This window comes from Convolutriloba macropyga, chromosome 4 (assembly GCF_964194025.1).
Source record: "Convolutriloba macropyga chromosome 4, txConMacr16.3, whole genome shotgun sequence".
NCBI lineage: Eukaryota > Metazoa > Xenacoelomorpha > Acoela > Convolutidae > Convolutriloba > Convolutriloba macropyga.
Window position 1 is genome coordinate 75,430,139 of NC_134471.1, and position 22,596 is coordinate 75,452,734.

Below are 22,596 nucleotides of genomic sequence, written 5' to 3' on the forward strand. Positions count from 1 at the left end.
AATTTAACCCAAACAGTCTAGTGGTCTCTTAACGGACTAGTAGTCAATCAGTCAATCTTATTTCTTTAGTTGTTTTAAATCGATGGAATGCCACAAGCGTCTATCGCGGTCATTTTCCGGCAATCTGCCGCCTATGTTTTTAATATAGTGTGGTTAATTGTCATAGGTGACTTACGTCACTCCTAAAAACTTCAACTCAACACTCGAACTTAATTATAGCTGCTAAGCTGACCTGAGCTATATTGAGGTTCTCTTGGTTTTTTGTTTTGTCGTCAGGTGCTCTTTTTGTTTTATATTTGTTCTCAAAGTAGAGTTGTGTGAAATTTTTTGAATGAGTTCTCTCACAACTTTTGCGCATGTGACGTCGTTTCACGCTCTTGTAAATGTTTTTTGCGGGATTAGATTTTGATCATAGGTGACTTACCTCACTTAATAAAATGAATTTTACACTTTAAATATAAGTTTGTTTTGAACTAGTTTAACTCAAAGGAACTCATGTGTAATAAGGGTCCCTAAGGAAAAGGCTTCCGCCAATGAATTTTAACAAGCTTTATTAATTTATCGCTGAATTTTTTGCATGGCTTTTTGAGCGGCGCCGATAACATTTTCAACTTATATGTATCTGTTTCGATCTCTATTATACGACGCTTGAGTCTATTCTTTCGCATCTATTCCGGCAATCTGATGGCTATGTTTTTTATGATAACATCTGTAATTAAAGGTCAACATAGTGCAACAAAAAGAGCTCTATTGCTTAGGAGATGTATTTTGATGGAGAAAAAAATTAAACACCTCGCAGGGGAATGAAAAAACAAATTAGTGTTAGGTTCACTGCTATTTTGCGGCTATCTACCGTCTGTTTGTAATTTATTGAAACTGTTATTTATTTTAATCTGATTTATGAAAAATTACAGGCAGTCACACCATTGGAACTTAGGCTCAAACTTTTATATTATGCTGCAATCTATTCTGTTAATTGCACTCAAACAAAATTTCAAGCAATTATTGTAAACATGTGTGTCTTTGTATGCAATATTTCCACTTGACTGTTTTATTGAATAGTCTTCCGATTTCACTTCTTGAGTGACTTTTTCACGCTTGACTTCTTGATTTTTGCGTAACCTCAAATTGCGTAACCTTATTTTTCAGATAAGTCTGTAGCTAAAACAAAAGCGATTTTAGAAGAAGACAAAACAAGACCTGAAAAGGGAGTGGTTAATGATTCAGTCTATTACGCAGCATGTCGGGAGGTCGAACCCCTGCTTTGTGAGAAGTTTGTTTTTGCACCCATGAAATTAGTCAAGGCTACAACCCCTATTAATTAAATGCCTCGTGTGTCGTTCGAGAGCAATTTATCCGACGTTAGTCGGTTTATGTTATATATACTCATACTAGTGTTAAAAGTGATGTTGCAGCTAAGATTCATAAAAAGCCGTATTTTTTTTGTTTCAATGATTTTGTTTCAAAAAATTTTTCTCGTTTTCCATTGTTTTTGTTTGAAATTTAATATTAAGTGAATTTTTCTAGGTTACTGACAAGTGGACTGCAGCCTAACTCAATTTTTACCTCGACTGTTTTCTGGAGTCTTCCGGCTTTACTTGGTCCCCAAAAAGTTTTTTTCGCTCTTTATTGTATGAAAACCTATCATACAACTACCAAAACCCATCAAAACCTACCGATCTATCATTCGTATGAAAACCTAACAAGAGACGATTGGTGAGCTTGGCACCATCTGTCTCTTGAAGGAATAGTTCCAACCTGTTAAAGGACATTTTTTCCAAGGTGAAAGAGTGGGACAGAAAAAAAATTGTAGGTGAAAGACTAACAATATAAATTGCTGTGCTATACGTCCCTTCAAACATTAATATTGCCAAAAATTCACGGCTTAGCAACATTGAATCATATCCGAACATTTACAAATTTGGCCAAAGTTGACTCATTTCTAATCAAATGTTCAAAATTTCGAAACCGAGATTTCTGCTTTTACGAATATTCTTCTTTAGGGATCAAAGAGACGCAGAGAATAATCTTTTTAGGTTATCTGAACTTTTTTGAAGCTCAATATCCGACAAAGAAGAACAATACATCCAAGTAATCTTGAGGAATTTTTTACACTGAAAATAGTGGCTTCGAAAACTTTTTTTGTGATCGAACCGACAATTAAAACGTTTTCCAATATAAAGTTGCATTAGAATCCTGTAGGTTGTTTAAAAGTTGTTTGGGCCTCTAATAAAAAGGCATGATCTTTCCATTAAGCTTTTTGAACCAAATGTTGTAACTTTTGTTGCTTATATCAATTGACGTTTACGTTTTATAGTTAATTTTTTTTAGCCAGATGTTCTTGTCATGCTCGCTTTTTGAGTTACATAACAATAGTATTTACAACTTAATCAAAAAAATCTTTTGAAAATTTTTTTCTATATTTTGGGGTGCTATTGAAGTTTTCTTAAAAACTTTGTAGATTTTTGTGGCATCAAAAGGATTTTAAAGAAATAAGGTGCAATAACAAATGCAAGTTTTTTTTACTTTGTTAATTTTAACGTTTTTTGTTTTTGTCGCTGCTTGTATCCCATATGCGCAGCCAGTTTGGAAGAGGCCTGCAGGTTAGTATATGCGTAGATTTTGGACTGAGGTTTTTTGTTTGGAAATATAACATAACGATGAAGCGAAAAAAAATCAAATTTCCCTCTTTTTGAGTCCATTTTTGTGCTTATTTTTGCTAAAAATTAATTTTTTTCCTGTGTACGATTTCCATCGTTTTTTTGCAGGAAATATTAGTTGTCAAAGTTTTAACAACAAAGTATACAGGAATGAATTTTTATTTTCTCGAACATTCTGAAACTATTTTTTGCTTGACTCTTCAATTTGCTTGACTCTTGGTCTGCTGGTCAAGTGAATGCTGGTCAAGTTGTTCCTGAAAATTTCTGAGTTGTAATTTAGGATTGACTTGTGCAATTTTTTTCTATGCATTGAATGTTTGTTTAGCACTACCTAATTCTACCTGTTTTTTCGACATTTCCAGTGAATTGTTTTTGATTTCTCTAGGTTACTATTCTGTGAGTTCCTTCATCGCTGATTTTGCCAAACGTGCTTTAAAAGTGAAATAATCATCTATGCAACTGATTTCATCTACGTTTTCTTCATCTGATTTTCCTTGACCATTTTTGCGCTTTTGTTCTATAACATTCCTTGACTTCTCAAGTGACTTTTTCACGTCTTCGACATTTTTGAGTGATCGCAATTGCTAACGCCGAAATAAAGTTGTTGCTAAAATAAAAAGCGATTGGAAGCTAGAAATTCACGAAGGCCTCATTTTCGAGTGGTTTATGCTTCTGTCGAGAACTCTGGAAGTCGCGGGTTCGAATCCCCTGTATTGGGATTTTTTTGCTCCCATGAAAAATTTTTCTAGGCTACAGCGCCTGAACTAAATTGCACTGCCTATCTTTTGAGAGCAATTTGTTAGACGTCAGTCAGTTTATGTTCTTTTATTTGAGTCAGGTTTTTATAAGCTAACGGCATTTTTATCATGGTCTTTTTAATCAAAATTATTTGAAAAAATTTTGAATTTTTAGGCCTCATTTTTTCGGCAAAAAATGAGAAATTATAAAAACTCTCTTCAACAAAAGATTCATTTTTTCGAGAGCTTTTCAATGCTAACGCCTTTATATTTCCGCATATCGATCGGCCAAAATTGACTAAATAAAAAGCCAGGTCAGCATAAAATTCCTAGCCCCCAAATAAATTTGGAGGTTGGAAAAAATGCGTTTGTTTAGTCATTTTCAGTTTTTTCATCAGTTTTCTGAAGCAGCAGCAGCTATTTTATGGCAGTCTCAGTTGTTTTGAGCATCTTGGTATAAAAGAACCTTATTGACTCCGCGGTAAAAAGATATCCATGTTTTGTGAATTACAAACAAGATTAGCAAATAAGAAGATCGCGAACTGTGGGACTTGTTAACGTACTAGATAAGTTTATTTTTGTGAGACTAATTGAAAAGACAACTTTAATTTGAATATGTAAAACCACATTTGTCCTACTGAAAAATGGGGTAGCTAAAACTTTTTGTTCAAATATTAACCTATTAGAAGATGAAAGCACATTGTGTTGCAACATTGGGGAGTGTGTGATTTATTGAAATTGTTACTTCAACATTGGAGGACGCAAACTTTGGCGCTTTACCGTAACTCCAACATGGTCCATTCATTCACAGCTATTTTGGTGTTTGCTACATGTAGTCTTGCTCTCAAACGCAAATTTTGCGTTAGCGCGTTTTCATAGCCCATAACTACCTTTACTGTCTTCGCTTAACTTAATATTAAACACTGTACCTTGTAAAGCGTACGTGCTAGCTATTACCTCAACTTGATAGATCAATTCCTTCAGGTTTGCGCAAGGTGACAAAAGACATGCAAACGCACAAGAACCCAGAGCTACGTGCGGGATCAAGCGTCCCAGCCGGTGCTGCTGATTCGACCAAACCCAAGCCGGCAGCTGCGGCAGCGAAGCCAGTTGTTCAGAAGCCCCCCAAGATGGAGTTGGAACAGGACAAGAAATGGGTTATTGAAAACTACAAGGACGAGACCATTACTTTGGAGATCACGAACTTCAAACACACAATCTACATGTACAGCTGCAAGAATACTACATTAATCGTGAAAAACAAGGTGAGGACTTTTTATTGATATTTTATCTGAAGGATTCGACCTATTTTAAAACTCATGGCAGACAGGAAATTAGTGAAGTACAACCTCAAATAGCGCCTATCGAACTTATTTTAACCTGCAAGACTTGAAGACTATCTAAGACAATTAAGCACGAAAAACTAGACGGACAGGCAAGTTACTTGAAAAATTATCCTGACGGAGGTTGGATTTTTGAAGATCTAAAAACACTACATGATTGATAGATTGCAGTACCGAAAGCGGTCTGCCTAATTTTTAGAGGTAATTCAGTACAAAGCAGCCTGGAAGTTTTTTGTTCTTGTTGCATTATAATTTATATAGTATGATGCACAACTTGTCTATGATTTCATCAATGCTAAGGGATTAATCATTGTTCGAAGCACTTGGAGTTTTGAGTTGCGCAGTTTCAAAACACCAAAAAGGGTTGTGCTTCCAGGGATCTTCAGTCGAGCCCCTGAGCAGATATGAGTTGTTTTATAGGTGAATTTCATCTCCTTGGACAACTGTGTCAAGTGTGGGGTTGTGTTTGATGACCTTCTCTCTTCTGTCGATCTTGTCAACTGCAAGAGTGTCCAGATACAGGTGAGGCGTTGCTGAACATTTACACTTTTGAGATAATTTTCTGTTACCTCCTTGTTTATTCATGTCAATTTATGAATTGCTCCCTCATATGCATTGATCATTACCTGATCTTGCGTCTCTTCAATGCACATGTGTCGTCAATGCTCCAGTTATATGCTGGTCAATTCTTTCTGTAGCTTTTCTTTTTTATGTGAATCAACTTCAATATAAATCCTTTTAATGAGGTTGCGCTTTGCGAAGTGTAAACGTCAACATTTGTTTGGACTGTAGGCCCTTTCGAAGATGCCATTGCTGAACATTGACAAAACAGACGGAGCACAAGTGTTTCTCAGTAGTGAATGTCTGGAGTGCGAGATAGTGACAGCCAAGTCATCCGAAATGAACATCCTGGTGCCAGGGGAAGACGGGGACTTTGCAGAGTTCCCTGTACCTGAGCAGTACAAGACTGTCTACGACAAGAGTAAGAAGAAGTTGGTCACCACCTGCTCTGAGAGTCTCGGATGAGCAATTAATCAAAACCGGATTCAAGAGATCTGTATTGATAGAGATTGATGTCGTCAACGAGAGATTTTTTTATTAATATCAAATATGGTAACATAATTCTAATATTATTCTGAGTGCTCACACTTCTTGCTAGGGGGAAAATTTTGAAATTGAAAGTCAGAGAAAATTCAGAATTATTTTTTGTCAATAATTTGAGATGAATCGGAAAAAATGATTTGATGCTACTTTGAAATATTTGACAAGAGCTTAAAACCTGTAAATATCTGTCATAATTGAAGCTTATAGAATTGATGCTATATAATTTACAAAACTGAAGTCAGAACTGTGCCTAATCTGATTGCTGACCAGGAATCTTCTGTTAAATGCATGACTACTTTTGAGTAGAATCAAATGGTTATTTGTGTTATTGAATGTCATGAGTGCCACTTTTAAAGCCTTCCAACAAAATTTGACTTCGAGTGACATGTTTTTCGTCATGTGAACTTGAACTTCTGCTGTAAAATTACACGAATAGGCAGAATAAATTGGTAGTGTATTTTTTTATGAGTTATGAGACATCACTAAGGATCTCTGGCTGTTGATCCGAAATATTTTGAAGAGAGTAGTTTTCAAATTAATATTTTGTGAATATATAGTATGGAAAGCTTCTCCGAAACCTTTGCCCTAATTAAATTAATAAACTGGTGATAAATTTAAATTATTGACATATATAAGCTTGGAGCATTAGTGCTGCAACATCTAATTTTGATATGTCTTTGAAATCTTTTTTACCTTTTGTCAATCACAATTGTCTTCATTTATTTTTAACAAATTAATTTTCAGCATTCGATTCAGTTTTGACATTCATAGTTACAGATTTGAGCACAAAGCTTACCTGCGTTGTAAACCTTATTTCTAACTCTTCTTCATCTGAAAGTCAACTCACTCTGAGGTTTTCTATGGTATATTATCTTATCGCTATACATTAAAACCAAATGTTTCAACCGAACGGTGCTAGGACAACAGATCGAAAGACAACAGATCGAAAGCGAAAATTGGGACAATATATCGAAAATTAAATTGTTCAAGTTACGTATTGGCCAATCAGATTTGAGCGCTCATATATTATACAGCATATAACATGCTTTGTTGTGATATTTTATTCGGTTGTGATAGATTCTTATCAAGTCCCACGGGCCGCTAAGGCATGGCCATGGCTCGCGAGGCATGGCCATAATGTGGTAATTATATTGCAACGCGCAAATAATGCTTAATTTCAACCAATAAGAATAAAGATTAATTTTCGATCTATTGTCCCAATTTTTCTGTTTTCGATCTGTTGTGCTTTCGATCTATTGTCCGGTCACCCAACCGAACAGACTGGAACGGACGCCTCAACCACACTTGCAACGGACAAACTTGTGTGTCAGGGGCAGAAAATAACTAAATATGGCTAAGTTGAAATCGGGAAGTTTCTTTTTATTGCACTTGCTTTAATTGCATTTCACTAGGGTAAACAAAATTATTAATTGCTCTTGACCGCAGTTCATAGCAATTATTGTAAACGTGTGTGTCTTTTTACGACTCTAAGAGGAGAATTGAGATTCTACAGGTTTTTATGACGCGAAGAGTATTGAGATTCTACAGGTTTTTTTTTTAGCAGAAGGCAAGTTTGTTCATGACTTGAATTTTGACTTCTTTCTGTTCGAGCATTTACCTCCGTTTTTGATTGTTGACTTCTGTTTTCGAGCATTGGACTTCAACAGTAGTTCGTTTGTAATGTATAGTATTTAGGAACTGCTGGTAATGTTCAAGGTGAAGAGGTCTTTTGAGTTTTTTTACTATATAAGTCACCCCTAATTATCTAAACTACACCCACAAACCCCCCCCCCAACTACATATCTACCCCCCCCCCAACACCTACCTCCCACGCAACGCCACCGCAACCCCCCCCCCCCCCAACTTAACCCCCACCTACCACTACCCCCTCCTCTCCACCTAGCTACCCCCCAACTACCCCCCCCCACTACCCCAGCACTACCCACCTCTCCAACCTCTCTACCCACCTACCTACCCCCACCACCTACCCCCCCCCTGTCCCAACTTACCCCCCCCCCCCCCCGCCCACCTACCCCCCCCCCCCCAAACTACCCCCTACCTTCACCTAACTACCCCCCCCCACCTACCCCCCCACTACCCCAGCACTACCCACCTCCCCAACCCACCCACCCTACCTAGCTCCCCCGCACCTAAAAAATTGTCGGCGTTTTTAAAACACTTTAATGTGGTTTGTTGGGCTACTTTTGTTTTCTTCTTGTCTATTTTGAGGTTCTGATTTCGGTAAGGTTAGGTTAGAGATTATAATGCACGACGATTCGAGTCGTTTCCGGTATTCTACCGGCTATGTTTTTTTTGCAAATTTTGTGCTTGACAATTTTGCGCTTTTCTTCAAGAACATTCTTGGACTTCTCAAGTGGATTTTTCACGCTTTCATTCATCATTTTTGAGTGATCTCTAGTGCACCGAAGTAAAGCTTGTTGCTAATATAAAATCGGTTGCAGCATAGGAAAAGTAAGTGACTCGTAGCGCAGTGGTTAGTGCGGGTGGTCATGGAGCGGGAGGTCAGTGGTTCGAATCCCGGTGGGGTCGAGTTTTTTGTACCCATAAATAAAAATTGATGTATACTAAAGACCATGAATTAAATTGCCTCGCCTGTCGTTCAAAAGCAATTTTTCCGACATTTGTCGGTCTATGTTTAAGGAATTAAATGGTTGATTGCTCTCGAACGAAGCTTGAAATAATTATTGTAAACGTGTTAGACTTTTTCGTTTTGCGTGATCTAAAGTTCTCTCATTGTGGTGGCCGTTTACTACTAAAAGTCAAATGAAAAGTTCGCCAAAATGGGTGTAATTTTTTCACTTTAAATCATAATCGGTTATGTGTATACAGGTTATGTATATGTATATAGCCGACCTCATCTTCTCAGCAGGCTATTACTGCGCTCCTATTTTACGGGCAAAAATTTGTTTCGCTTTGCCTCATTTTGCCGATTTTTCGATATTTTGCGTGATATTTCTCCAGGCTAGTTTTATTCGTCGCACATTCTGCTCAAAGTGCTTTTAAACAGTAGTTACTCAGCAAAGCAATCTAAATTGAAAGGAATTAGTATCAAAGCACATAATCAAAAATAGAACCGGGATAAACCCATAAAGCAGAACTGTAGATGCCTGCTACTTGATGTTTGTTCTTGTAAGTTACAGTTACCAACTCCAATGTTCATTGGTATTAATACTAGCCACTGTATCCTCTCATTAAATAACAGACTCTTTACAAGAGTCTTCATTATTTCAGCTGTTTTGAGGTGTTCTTGATTTCTTTACGGATCAAAGATGAGTACTGGTTTTTACAGTTTTTGTTTCTAGAAGTACTGTGTTTCGACGGCTGGACTGAAAAGGTAAACGTAGTAAAATTGCCGCGTGAACTAATGATGACCCATCAATAAAAATGTTTTTCGTACTCCGCGTTGATTGAATTACTTTGAATATTTTCGACAGAATGTTGCATTTAGTCAACCATTTTGCCAATTTTTCCACTCAGCTTATTTTTGTTTGTACGTTGGAAAATACCTTTGAAACGAAGCTGCGGTAATTAATCCTTTTGCTATGGATCCTGTTGTATTTTTTGGGAGCCAATACTTCGTCTCTAAGATAAGATATTTCTCATTTTTTTAAATGAGTTTGACTTTTTAATGGCAACGAACCTTTGTTAAAGTATTTATTTTGTGCCTTAATTTTGACGTGAGGTTTTTAATTGCTATCAAACGAAGTTTGGAGAGATTATTGCAAATGTTTGTGTCGTTTTCGACTCGAGGAACTGAACTTGTTTTTGAACTGAACTTTAAGAATCAACACTTCTGTTCTTTTTTAATATTGTTCTTAACAATGAGCTTAGTTTCTAAGACATAAGAATTAGGAAGTGGTAATATTCAATGTCGAGAGGTCATTTCGGGAAGTTTTTTTCCTATAACAGTCCTTTATCCCTATTCAGATCACTCGCCCCGAACAAACTTACCACCCCCTCCCATCCACACGCACGCCTCTCAACCCCCTCAAGCTGCCTTTCTAGCTCCCAACACTGCCTACTCCCTCCCTACCCAAACCTCTACCAAGTCCTCTTTCCATCAGTATCCACCTCAACCCGTATTAAATTTCTTCCATTGTTGAAGTTGGAAAAGAAAAAGTAACAAGGTAAAAACTAGAATTATTGGGAATTAAACGTTCTTCAGCGCGATTCTTAAGGACTCCAAGTAAGTTAGCCTTTGTTGCATTTTAGCACAAATTAATTTCAACTTTTGATCAACAATTCCATGAACCATCGATCCCTAAACTAGTGCTCTTTCTTGCCTGTGAAAATATAAGAAGTATGACGCAATGATAACTTGATCAAAATCCCAATTTATAGCTTGAATTTCATCCAATTTAAACAGTAAAGAGAAATGTGTCGCATAAAGGCACACTTATTCAAAACTTATCTCTATAATCATGAACTAAAAAACCGAATTTTGTTCCCCTAGTTTAGTGGGTGCATATTATTTGTAGCCACCAGAAGAGCGTGCCATTTGTAGCCACCAGAAGGGTGTGCCCAAAATCCCAATGTATAGTTTGAATCTCATCCAATTTTAACAGTAAAGAGAAATGTGTCGCATAAAGGCACTCTTATTCAAAACTTTTCTCTATAATCATGAACTCAAAAACCGAATTTTGTTCCTCTAGTTTAGTGGGTGCATATTATTTGTAGCCACCAGATGCGCGTGCTATTTGTAGCCACCAGAAGCGTATGCCCAAAATCCCAATGTATAGTTTGAATCTCACCCAATTTTAACAGTGAAGAGAAATGTGTCGCATAAAGGCACTCTTATTCAAAACTTTTCTCTATAATCATGAACTCATAAACCGAATTTTGTTCCCCTAGTTTAGTGGGTGCATATTATTTGTAGCCACCAGAAGAGCGTGCCATTTGTATCCACCAGAAGGGTGTGCCCAAAATCCCAATGTATAGTTTGAATCTCATCCAATTTTAACAGTAAAGAGAAATGTGTCGCAGAAAGGCACTCTTATTCAAAACTTTTCTCTATAATCATGAACTCAAGAACCGAACTTTGTTCCCCTAGTTTAGTGGGTGCATATTATTTGTAGCCACCAGAAGCGCGTGCCATTTGTAGCCGCTAGAAGCGTTTGCCCAAAATCCCAATGTATAGTTTGAATCTCATCCAATTTTAACAGTAAAGAGATGTGTCGCATAAAGGCACTCTTATTCAAAACTTTCCTCTATAATCATGAACTCAAAAACCGAATTTTGTTCCCCTAGTTTAGTGGGTGCATTTTATTTGTAACCACCAGAAGTGCGTACCATATTTTTACAATGACTTACTATGTAATGGCACGTGCTCTGTACTGGGGTATAAGGGCACGTGCTCTGTACTGGGGTATAGCCCGTTTTTGTTTGTGAGCTTATACTTTTTGTATTTCGCAAAAGCATTATTTTCTGAAAACCTATTTCGTTCCAATGCAAGGTTTGCTGTGGAATTGGCCATTCACTTTTAATGGTGTTGCGTGTTTGAAAATCAGTGAAAGGTTGTTTCATAATTGCAATTTGAACGAATGCTGCTTGTTATTTCGACACAGTTGAAAGCGCGTAGCATGATCAGCTTTTTTGAGCTTGTAGATTTTTGTTGAGTTTAGGTATTTTTGATCGTTGCCAGTTATTATGTTTCCATTATTACAATTCTTGGCGATATCAAAATTTCAGTAAGTTTCCTCTGTGCGTTTGTTAATTTTTTTCAAAAATATTCATTGTTCGTGTGGTTTCTGAATGAATATCTTTTGTGTTAGCAGCAAAGCAATAGCTGAGGCTATTACTGGCCTTCTCTTGATTTTTACAATTCAAAGAATTGTAATTGTATTAGGGCGTTGTCTTAAGATCTGTTCAGATATTTTCAGATATTCGAAGGCAAATTGAAGTGGTGATTTTGGGCACGCCGAAACAGGAAGTGGAGTGGAAAGGCGAGTGGTTTTGCGGCGTTAATTTTTTCCGTTCTTATTTTAAAGTAGAGTTAGAAAAAGGTGTTTGAACTAAAATTCGCTTTCTCGCTGGTGATTTTTTGTTTACATGCGGCATTTTGACATTGATTTTACTGGGTTTTTTTAAAAAGTTTTTCCAATTCATTCATAGTCCTTTCTTGGTCTAGATGTTTTGTTTTGTCAATAAAAAATCTTTGAATTGTAGGTCAGGACTTGTCCTGCTATGTTTTTATTTCGTCAAGGTTTTTGTAACGACCATGTGACGTCAGATTTTCGTATCTGCTTTTTGCATTATTTCATGCAATTTCAAGTGAATGGCGTGCATTACTTTTCACTCTTAGTTGAGCGAGTTCATTTGCGTGATTAAGTTTTTGATCACACGTGACTTACCTCACTCTCAAAAATGACCTCACTCACTCTGAAATTGACTTTACTTTATTTTAAAGAAATAAGATCAAGTGAGTGCGTGTCGCTCTAATTGAAGGTAATTGAGGGCAGCTAATGGAATCATCAATTAGTTACACATTATAAAATCAAAATATAACATCAAAATAGTTAGACATTTTAAATCAAAATATAACACAGCTTTTCAAGTTTTTTTGCAAAGGAGTTGACTTCATCACCTGATTTCTATTTAGCAGCTATTTCGGCATTCTCTCGGCAATGTTCGCTGGAATACAATTTAAGGTTTCTAAATGGTAATGTCGCAGAAAGAATGTTCGTCGAATATGAACAGATGGAGCAATATGAAATAGTGGTTTTGAGATGGGAGTCACAGTGATGAATAGCTTTTGAAAAGTTCTTGGCATTCTTGTCAATTTGTTTTTCACTGAAAACTGATTTTGCTGTGGTAGTTCTCAATTTCTTTTAGTTTGCATTGAAAGACTCGTTTCTTAGCAATTTCAACTTTGTTTTGTGTTCCGTGAGATTTGACTTCTCTGCTAACTTCTTTCAATTGCTGCCGAATGAAGTGTGACGCAATCATTGTATTTGTCTGTTTTGCTCTTCATCGATTCGACACTTAAAGGTGTGCGGATTGGTTTCATGGTTTGCCGTTTGAGTTCTGTAATCAGCGCCAAGGGAAGTTATTGCCACCTTTCATTGAAGCAGGCCGGTATCAACCCCTGGTCTGAAGCCTACTTTGAACTTGAGCCCCTGTCCGTCGTTTGAGAGCAGTTCGTTCTATCTTGTTAATAGCCGCCCTCATATTGTAGTGCTTCTATTTTTACGATTCGAAGAAGAATATTGGTGGAGCGTCTTTTTTGATGGGTAATATTGTTGGAGTGTATTTGAAACAGGAAGTGAAATGCGTGAAAATAAATTTTTAAGGTCAAATTGCTGAGAGAAGAGTTTTTTTCTGTTCATGTCGCTTATATGAGAGCGAGAGAGAGCGAGAGCGAGAGCGAGAGCGAGAGCGAGAGCGAGAGAGAGAGAGAGAGAGAGAGAGAGAGAGAGAGAGAGCGAGAGCGAGAGCGAGAGAGAGAGAGAGCGAGAGCGAGAGCGAGAGCGAGAGAGAGAGAGAGAGAGAGAGAGAGAGAGAGAGAGAGAGAGAGAGAGAGAGACAGAGAGAGAGAGAGCTATAAAGAGAGAGCTAGAAAAGACGGTGTGAAAAAATTTTCCTTAAAGAGCGCAATTTTTTGATCTCGTGCAGCTTTTTGAAAGCAGTTTTGTTGTTTTCTTAGTTTTTACCTACAACTGTTTCTCAATTATTTGTAATAATGTAATAACTGGTAATAATGTTTTTGAAAGCTTTTTACTATCTGTAGCGAATTATACATTTTTTGCGTCAATTTTTTTTCTGTTTTTATATTTTTGCCTTGTCTCTATCTTTTTCAGATATTTTTGTATTCAAGTTTTAGATAGCTTCTGGGGAGTTTTGTGGTTAAAATTAGTTGTTCTAGCACATTTGGTTGTCTCTCGAGTTGAAAAATATTAACTTCCAGTTGTTTTTTGTTAATGAAAATCTAGTAAATTTTATCAAATGGTTGCCAATTTTAGTCTGTTCTTTTTTAATTTTTCCAATTAAAAAGAAATTAATTTGTTACAAAATTTGAAGAAATTTTCTTTCTTTTTATTTTCTTTCAATTTTAAGGTTTTTGCTGTCGTTTTTTCCAAAGCATCAATGCATTGAAAAATGCCGTCAATTTTTTTTTCAATGTGACTCGCTCATGTTCGGAAATTTTTGTTCCGACCCACTTTAGTGCGGGAGAAACTATATATGCAAACGTTTTTTTAAACAGATTTTATTTTTTGATTTTCGCTTTTTAAATAAAGTTAATGTTTTAAAATGTTGTGAATATTAGACCGAAATCCGTTTTGTTCACATTTTCCCAATTTTTGACAAAAAATTGCTAAAATTTGTCGTTATTTTTGCTAAAATTTGTTAAAATCGTTGATAACAATGTCACTCAATAAAGTAAAAATATAATTAAAAAGTTTTATGAATTTCGTTTTTTCACAGTTATCGAGGTTTAAAGTTTTGCGGACATTTGACTCTTTTTCGTTGTTTCTGTTCACATTTTCTGTATTTTAATTCAATTTGTTTATATAAAATTATTTATATAAAAAAATTATTAAAATTGTTAATGATAGTGTTGTTAGTTTTACCTTTAAAAACAAGTGTTTTTCAACTGTTTAGTTCAATTTTTTGGATAAAGTTTTGCTAAATTTGTCAAATTTCGGCCTTTTTCCCATCAAAAATGGCTCGCAATAGGCTTTTATAGTCCAATTTGATTAAATTTAGAGCATTAATACATCTAACAACTGCTGAGACTGGTTTCGGGGACTCAGAAACAGGCTAATTTTAATTCTGGATCCTTTGAGAGTGTACTTGAGTTAAACGTTTGCTGGTTATTCGCTAATTTAACTCTTTAATTAAGCAAAATGCATGATATATTGATCTTTTTGTCAAATAATTCATATGCATAGTTTTTGGAACAATAAAGGGCTCCCAATAAACGAACGGCAATAGAAGCTAGTTTTGGTCTAATCGTTGTTTCTTAAAGTCCAAAAAGAACTAATTGTAATCGACGTTTTTTAAAGGTGTTCGCATTTCCGCCTTTTTTAACTTTAATTACGGAAAAAAACGATAAATATCAAAACGTTCTATTGACAAGTCCAACTTGGTTCCTTCCTAGCGAGTTTCAAGGAAACCTATTTCGCTTTTTAGTTGAAAGCTTATGGTTGTTTTATTTTCCATATTTTTAAAATGAACAATGGTTTATTGAGCTTTGCAACATTCCTCTTTTTTGGCCAACTTCTAGCTTAAGGTCAGGAAACACAGATCACATCGGGTTTCTAATCGATTAAAATTTAATGCTTACTTATGATTTTAAGTAATTAATTTTCTGCTTTGATACTACGAGTTTTCGTACAAAATTTACAACTTTTGGATATTTTGCCATCATTAGGTTCTTTTTACCCTCTTTTCCTATTATTGACAGTTCAGGTGTCATTCTGGGAATTTGAAAGGAAGGCTCATTTGAACACTTCGTGGATAGATAATTGTTTTAACTGCTTCGACTCTGACTTCTAGAATTCAATTTTTTTTGTTTTTGGACGTTATTTGTCGTTCTTTTTGGTTGTCTTTTGGCAAATTCTGTTTAATTGCATATCTTAGCGTCTTCTTATGGATGAACACAGGAACTTATTTCTTGATTATCGTTGATTGATAAAGTTTTTGTTTGACTTTGACGTCAAATGTTTCAAAAAATTATAGATGATTTTTTTAATTCACATTTCGCTGTTTTTGTTGCCTACTTGTTACCTTCTCTCAATGAATACAGGTTGTTTATAAAATTATTGGTAATGAAGAAAGGGACAATTGAATATATGGCTTTTGTTGGTCATCGATTATTGTTTCAACGGCCTCGGTAGCAGTTTTTGTGCAACAGAATAAATTGGTTTTTTTTTCACTTTCGTCTTTGTTGGTTTTTCTTTGTGTAGTCGAATGAGAAAAACTGCATAATTTATGGTCAAAGCGGCTTGCTCTGGAAGAGCTATTTGCTGATTTCATTTGATAGCTAAAGTTTTTCATGACTTCGGAATCACATGTTTGAGAAGATATTTAGATGTATTTTTTAAACTTGAAATTGGTTGTTTTTTGTCTAAATGTTATCTAGTCTCCTTAACTACAACTTGCATATCGAATTGTTGATGTTAATGAAAGGCACAATTGAACAAATCGAAGGTATTTAGTGCAATGCTCTTTGTTTTGCCGTTTAAATACCAGTTTTTTTTGCAAAATAATTTAGTTTTTTTATTTTTCTCCATTTCACTCTTTTTGTAGATGTATGACATATTCTGATTAATGGCAGATCCCAAGGACTTTTTGAGAAATAAAAAGCGTATTCATTGATGTCAGATTCTATCTAATCTTTTGATGCATTTGAAATTAATAAATTGAGAAAAGTTATTAAGATAAATGTTTTTTTAAACTTCTCCCTTTTTGTCCTTTTTTTAAAAGTTGTTACCCAGTCTTTTTAATCATCAGTCATTAATCTCACTATCGGTTTTCAAAGAGGACGCAGTTGACTATCTCTTAATTTTTACTGATTAGAATATGGTTTTAACGGCTTCGACGCCGTTTTATTGCAAAATTTAACGGAATTTGTTTTTCGTCCGACTTTGTCGTTTATGTTTATAGACGTACGACATACTCTGGAAACTAAAAGGTCTCGATGTCTTTATTTTAGAGTACAAATGAAAATAATTCTCTAGCGATTTCAAGTGATATCAAATGGGTTTCATTGAATTATTTGTTTTCGAGGAGACAAACGTTTTTTTTTTGGAATTTCGTACTTTGTTCTTTTTTCTCTGCTTGTTACCGAGTCTCATCAAAGACTGGTCCCTTGTTTTTTCTAGCGAAAAACAAGCTAGTTTGTTAAATTCTGGCTTTTTATTTGAAATTCTTTTTGGCTTGTTATTATTTAGTTTTTTTTTTTTTTCAAAAAATAGACATTGAGTTTTGGATGTAAATGCTTGTTGTTGTTCTTCGATTTTTTTGTTTGTCTTGTCCCGTTGTCTTAATATTGGCAAGTCTCATTGGCCCACTAAGGCGGCATTATTCACCTTAATAAGTGATTTGTGTTAGAGGCAATTTTTTTTCACACGAATTATTTTTGATCAATATGTGAGAATTTTTGAAAGTTTTCTATCTCTTCCTGTCGACGATTAAGCCAAACTTGTGAATATGCGGGGTCGGAACTTTATGTGCAAACGCGAATTACTTAGCCTCCTTGTACGGCTAGGTATTTAAGTTAATACCAGAAGCAGAACTTGTTGCGTTTAACATCTTTCCTGATATAAAACGCTCTTTTCTAGGGTTTTGGAGTTCGATGCAATCTAATTCATAGCTATTATCTGGCGGCGTTTTGAACAGATTTCATTTTGACGTTATTTTCTGTGAAATGACTAATTGCACAGAAAATACTGGTCTTTTCTCCTTTTTTAATGGTTTTATTATTGTTTTGAGGCTGTAATTTTGTGAGGAGTGTCGCTGTTTTTTAAGACTGCTTACATAATTAACGTTTGATCATTTAACATTTTTGGCTTGGCGACTCTTTTCCCGCTAAATTGCATTATAAAACGTTTTATCACACTCGAGCACCTGCGTTCTCTCGTTGTCATCATTTCTGTGAAATCTTCAAGCAAGCATAACTTCTCACTCCGACCAGTTAGTTGTAATGTAGCCACTATGGTTGCCAGTTTAAAGATACTGGTTCAAATCTAGTACTGGTTCATTTTTTGAGTTAGCGTGCCTGATAAAAAAACCGTCTTTTATTTTGGCGACATTTCAGATATGAAAATGATGAAATTGATGAAGCTGTACATCCAATGTGATTGGCAAGACTCCCTCGCTGTGGAAGGAAGCTCGTGTTGGGTTACGATTGAAAGAGAAAACATGAAACGTGAAGGCAAATTGGTCAGAGCAGAGAATAATGAGCTGAAGATTGATTATTTGAATGAAAATGAACAGTTTCCTGATGAGATGAAACTGCAGCCTAGCTTTGTCAACAGGCGATGTTTGAAAGTTGATGTTGAAAATCAACCAACTATTGGTAAGATATGTTAAAAATTAATCATAGTTGTACAAATCTTTGGCTAAAAAATACCAGATTTTCTGCATGAGGCTTTTAAGAGCAACTAATTTGAAAGAAATTACTATTCCGAAAGTGATCAATTTAGCGTTAATTTTTTTTGATAAGTTATGTTAAATTGTTTTCTGTATTTTAACAAAACCTGCAAGGATGAAACACTCATAGCTGACTTTTAGATCAAACTGAAGCAATTTTGAACTAGTTGTTCTGACTGTCACTGTTATCCACACCTAAGCTTAAATCTTACATCCTAAAAAAGCTGACATTTTTGTGTGAATTTTCTCAATAAATCTGGTCCTTATAACCATCAGTAGGCCAATAGCAATAGATAGCACACCTTTATTTAAAATTGTTGTTAGCGTGATAACTGACGTTTCAATCAGTTTTAAAAACGTGTGGTCATTCAGCAGCTTCAGTACAATCTTGAATGAAATATAACGATGAATCCTTAACAATAAGTAAATAATCAATACTTGTTGCAGTGTTTGATGCACCTGTGAAGGAATTTTCACACCTGCACTCCGGTAAGAAGATTGACTGTCTGGCAGTAACAGACTCACTCGGAGCCTCCGCTTCTTCGACAAGAGTGGAAGAGAATGCAATTCTGCTGTGGAATGTGGAAACTGGTGAAGTCAGGAGACGTTTAGTAGGCGAGTGCTTTCATATTTTTAGGTTGAAATAATAGGGGTAAAACAACGATTTTGTTCTTTCATAGAGCATGTCAATGCAGTATGAGAATATTTGAGCAATGAAAAATTTCAATTTACCGGCTAGGTATTTATGCAGATCCTCTTTCCATTCTTCATTCATCGGCAATGTTAAAAAAAAAAACGAAAGAATCCATCAAAACAAAGCATGCGTTAGGGTTGAAAAACGTGCTCTTGGGCTTCCTTCCAACTAACTTAATACATGTGATATGACGGTGCATGTAATCTGTTTTTGGTGTTCTTGTGGAATTGGGCTGATTAATTGATCTGAAACGAAGTTTGTGGTAATTTTATTTGTCCTGTTTTTTATGCAATTTTTTGTCTGATGCTTTAATCTCATCTTTATTTAAATTGGGATGAACAGCTAAAGGCCCGAGGTTATTAAGTTATCTTAGAACCTTTCGGCTTAACTAAACTCTAAATATGCGATTCACCAAAATTTTTTTTGAAGCATCAATTCATGTGTAGGCTGGTCCTTAATCCTCTTTCCGCAGTCACCCCCACCACTCCCCACTTCCACCCTCCTCCACCTGGCGATTTGGAGACTCGGACCCCTCTAGTTAAGCCCTCCGAACCCAACCCCCAGCCCCAACCATCATCGCTTGACCCCCCTTCCTCCCTGTGGCCACCACTCGGCTCAGCCCCCCCCCTTGCACACCCTAATGCTGGCATCCTTAAACCACAGCTGGCTACTATAGGGGCCAAACCCTCGCCGGTCGTTTGAGAGCATTTTGCTTGACATTTGTCGGTCATGTTGATGTTGATGTTCTTTTTCGTTCTTTTTTTGGGGAGAATTTTCATGCATTTTGCATCAGTGTAAAAGCAGTAGGATCATCGATCTCTGTCCTGCTCTCAAATAACGTGCGAAGATTATTGACTGACCGATTTGAAGCTTGAATTTCGCCCGAGTTTCATTTTCTGTTTTGCTGTTTCGTTCTTGGACGAATATGAAATTGTGACCACAAAATATACAAAGTTTACGCAGCGCGTTCAAATAGTTCATTTGATTAGTTTTTTTTCTCTAGTTTTTAATAAATCTTTTCTCCAATAATCTTGTTTTATTCGATCAGCTTTTACATCTCAAAGAATTCTGATTGTATTGCTTAATTAGCAGAATGATTCCAGACTTCTTTTTTGACGAAATAGGCCGCAAGATTAGTTGTAGCGACTTTGGGTTTTTACGGCTTTGCTGATATCTTGGACTTTGTTGTTTTTTCTATGAATAGCATCCTGCCGTGCAAATATCTTCAATATAGTTCTGTACATACTTTGTGTAAATAATTATTTTAAAACTTTTTTGTATTTTTCTTTGTGAATTGTTATGTACATGTAGCCTCTCTCTAGGCTTCTGAACATATTTGTTCTAGCCTTGTCTCAAAAAGATGAAAGATTTTTTTGGTAATTTTTGCGCAGGAAGTGCATTTTGCTGACATATTTTTAATCTTTGGCTTAAACTGTTTGGTCATTGGATTACTATGGCTCGTTGATGTTATTGCCCTCCCTCAATTGGTTGATTTCCGTCCACTCACCCATCTACATGTTTTAGCATATGATTTGCATTTCATAAACTCACTTTTCACTTTATGCACAATCGCAGTTACAATTTAAGGTTGCAGCGAAGTTTCGAATTTAATGCATGCAACAGCGATTACAGTTTGTATACATTTTAAGTGCTAATTGAATAAGATGTGTTCTTTTATTTTGACATCTGTCTTGTCTAAGAATGGTTCCATCCAATAGTCCACAGAGAAAATCTGTTCGATTTTCCACTCATGCCGACGAAGTACCGTTTCCAAAACAATGAGTACCAGAGATGACATTTTGAGGGGTGCAATCATACTAATTATGATGCTGTGGGATAAAAACGGACCAGAGACAGTTTGTGTTTTTTTTATGATTTAGTACTGACTCGCACAAAACAAATACGTTTTTGTAAGTTTAAATGTTGATGCATGCTCTTACTGAATTCAATCGAATGCAATGTACCTGTTTAGTGTTTCTAGTAAAAAACATTGTTTCACTGTTATAAACATAAATGATTTTTGCATGTAAAATTTACATTAAAATACACTTCTGATTGCGTAATTTGAATGTGTTTTCTTATACTGATCAGAATTTAAGTGTTTCTTTTTTTTAATAGTATATAATTGTCGAATCAAATCAAGAATGGAAATATTTCAATCTTCGTTTCAATCAAAGTTTTTATTTTTTAAAACTTGCCTTTGCTCTTTTAAGTTATCTGTTTTAACCGAAGGTGTGGGTTATATTCACTGATTGCGATGAATGAATGAAAGTAGGATCTTTTCTGCTAGCGCCCCCCCCCCCCCCCGCTTAGTTAGGCACCCCCCCCCCCCCCCCCCGCTTAGTTAGGCACCCCCCATTTATAAATGTGTAAACATATTGTTGAAGCTAAGTAATCTTATACGTGAACATATATGCGCAATATGCATTTACTAAAAGCTAGCACAGCTATGGTTTGAAAGTATTACGTATTCAACCAAAATTTGTTGCATATAACGTATGCATCAATAAAAATTTCTGTATTAGATCATTTTTGGTTTTATCGGCTACAATAAGGTCTTGATTTTTTAAAACTTTTAAAGGAAACTATTCTAAAAGTGCCTTCAATCTACCTAGACACTCTTGTTTCAATGAATTTCAAATATCGCTCTTACAATTCGCGAAAACTTAGATTTTGGGGGGTGCAAAATTTAACGGCTATATAAGGCTGGGGGGCGCTAGCAGAAAAGATCCTGAAAGTATTGCATAAAGTATCCCGCAATAGCTTGATTTCTTTTGTTCTTTTTTAACACTCTTTGTTTTATGCTGAAGCTGAGGACGAAGCTAAAGTGTTCCTTCTGCTCACCATCCTAACTGGCTACGACTGATGTGTTGAATTGGAAAATGATCTCTACTTGATACGAATTAGCGACTATCAAAAAAAAATCTGAGAATGCTTACCAAAAAATAGGCGTGCTAACCAATTACAACAATTGCAAGATCTTGAACATGGTTTTATGAATTGAACCACTTTCTATCGCCATTCTGTTCCGTATGTCTTCGGCAAAGTATTTATTATCATCGCTTTCAACAAGGTTTTTGACATCAGGTTTTTCAAGTGATGGGCAACACGTTTAATCTGTGAATTGTTGAGCGTCTTTTGACTTTGATTTGTTTCAGTCAGGTCACCCATTTGACATCAACGCTCTCCAGTTCTTTCCTTCTGGACTGGTCCTCCTTTCAGCCTCTCTCGATCTCCGAGTGTGGTCGTGTGAGACTGGTTCCTGTCCCCGAATCATGAAGTCACACTTACGACCAATCGAAGATATCGCAATAGTTGGGAAAGGCAAAAATGTTGCGTCGGTTGCTCTTGATGGAAAACTTAATTTATTCAGCTGCGCAAGCGGAGACGTAATCAAACATGTAGATTTCGAAGTTGGTGTTTCTTGTGTAGATATTTCAGTCGTCAGTGATGAAAGTTATCGGAAAGAGATCTTGAAGCGTTTCGAAAACAACATCGGAAAGGAAGAGTTTGAAACGCAAGACAAAATTGTGGTAGTGGCCACCCAAAATGCACGACTTGTGTTGCACCATTTGGCCTCTGATGTCCAACTTTGTTCATTTAGAGTAAGTTAACTCTCTATTTTAAATAGGTTTTCATAATATTTGTAGAATCATGTGTTAGTTGCTCAATATTGGTAATAGACTTAGGCGTAATAGACTTACTCTTGGGCGTAATAGACTTTTGGTAATAGACGTAATAGATTTAGGTAATAGACTCATAAACATGGAAATATGTTTAGTTCTAAAATGATAAACTGTATTGATAAACTATATTACTGTATTGATGCAAAAAGTTTGACAGGAGTGGGATTCGAACCCACGCATCCGAAGATACTGCGACCTGAACGCAGCGCCTTAGACCGCTCGGCCATCCTGCCTTGGTATCCCAAGTTTGTTAAATTA

At 36.0% G+C, this 22,596-nt stretch overlaps 2 protein-coding genes and 1 non-coding gene across 5 annotated transcripts in view; 2 read left to right on the forward strand and 1 right to left on the reverse strand.

The window, feature by feature from the left end:
• Window positions 1-6,595, forward strand: part of LOC142337903 (adenylyl cyclase-associated protein 1-like) — a 269,041-nt gene extending 262,446 nt beyond the window's left edge. For all 3 annotated transcript variants that reach the window (XM_075387536.1, XM_075387535.1, XM_075387537.1), the window contains exons 7-9: window positions 4,382-4,662; window positions 5,161-5,262; window positions 5,533-6,595. In XM_075387536.1, coding sequence (XP_075243651.1) covers window positions 4,382-4,662; window positions 5,161-5,262; window positions 5,533-5,766 — 617 coding nt within the window. In that variant the 3' untranslated portion in view covers window positions 5,767-6,595. The remainder of the gene's footprint in view (window positions 1-4,381; window positions 4,663-5,160; window positions 5,263-5,532) is intronic.
• LOC142337902 (uncharacterized) overlaps window positions 1-22,596 on the forward strand; it is a 519,657-nt gene that overhangs the window by 119,535 nt on the left and 377,526 nt on the right. The window lies entirely within an intron of this gene.
• On the reverse strand, window positions 22,490-22,571 carry Trnal-cag (transfer RNA leucine (anticodon CAG)). Its single transcript has one exon. It is a non-coding gene; the product is annotated as a tRNA-Leu (tRNA).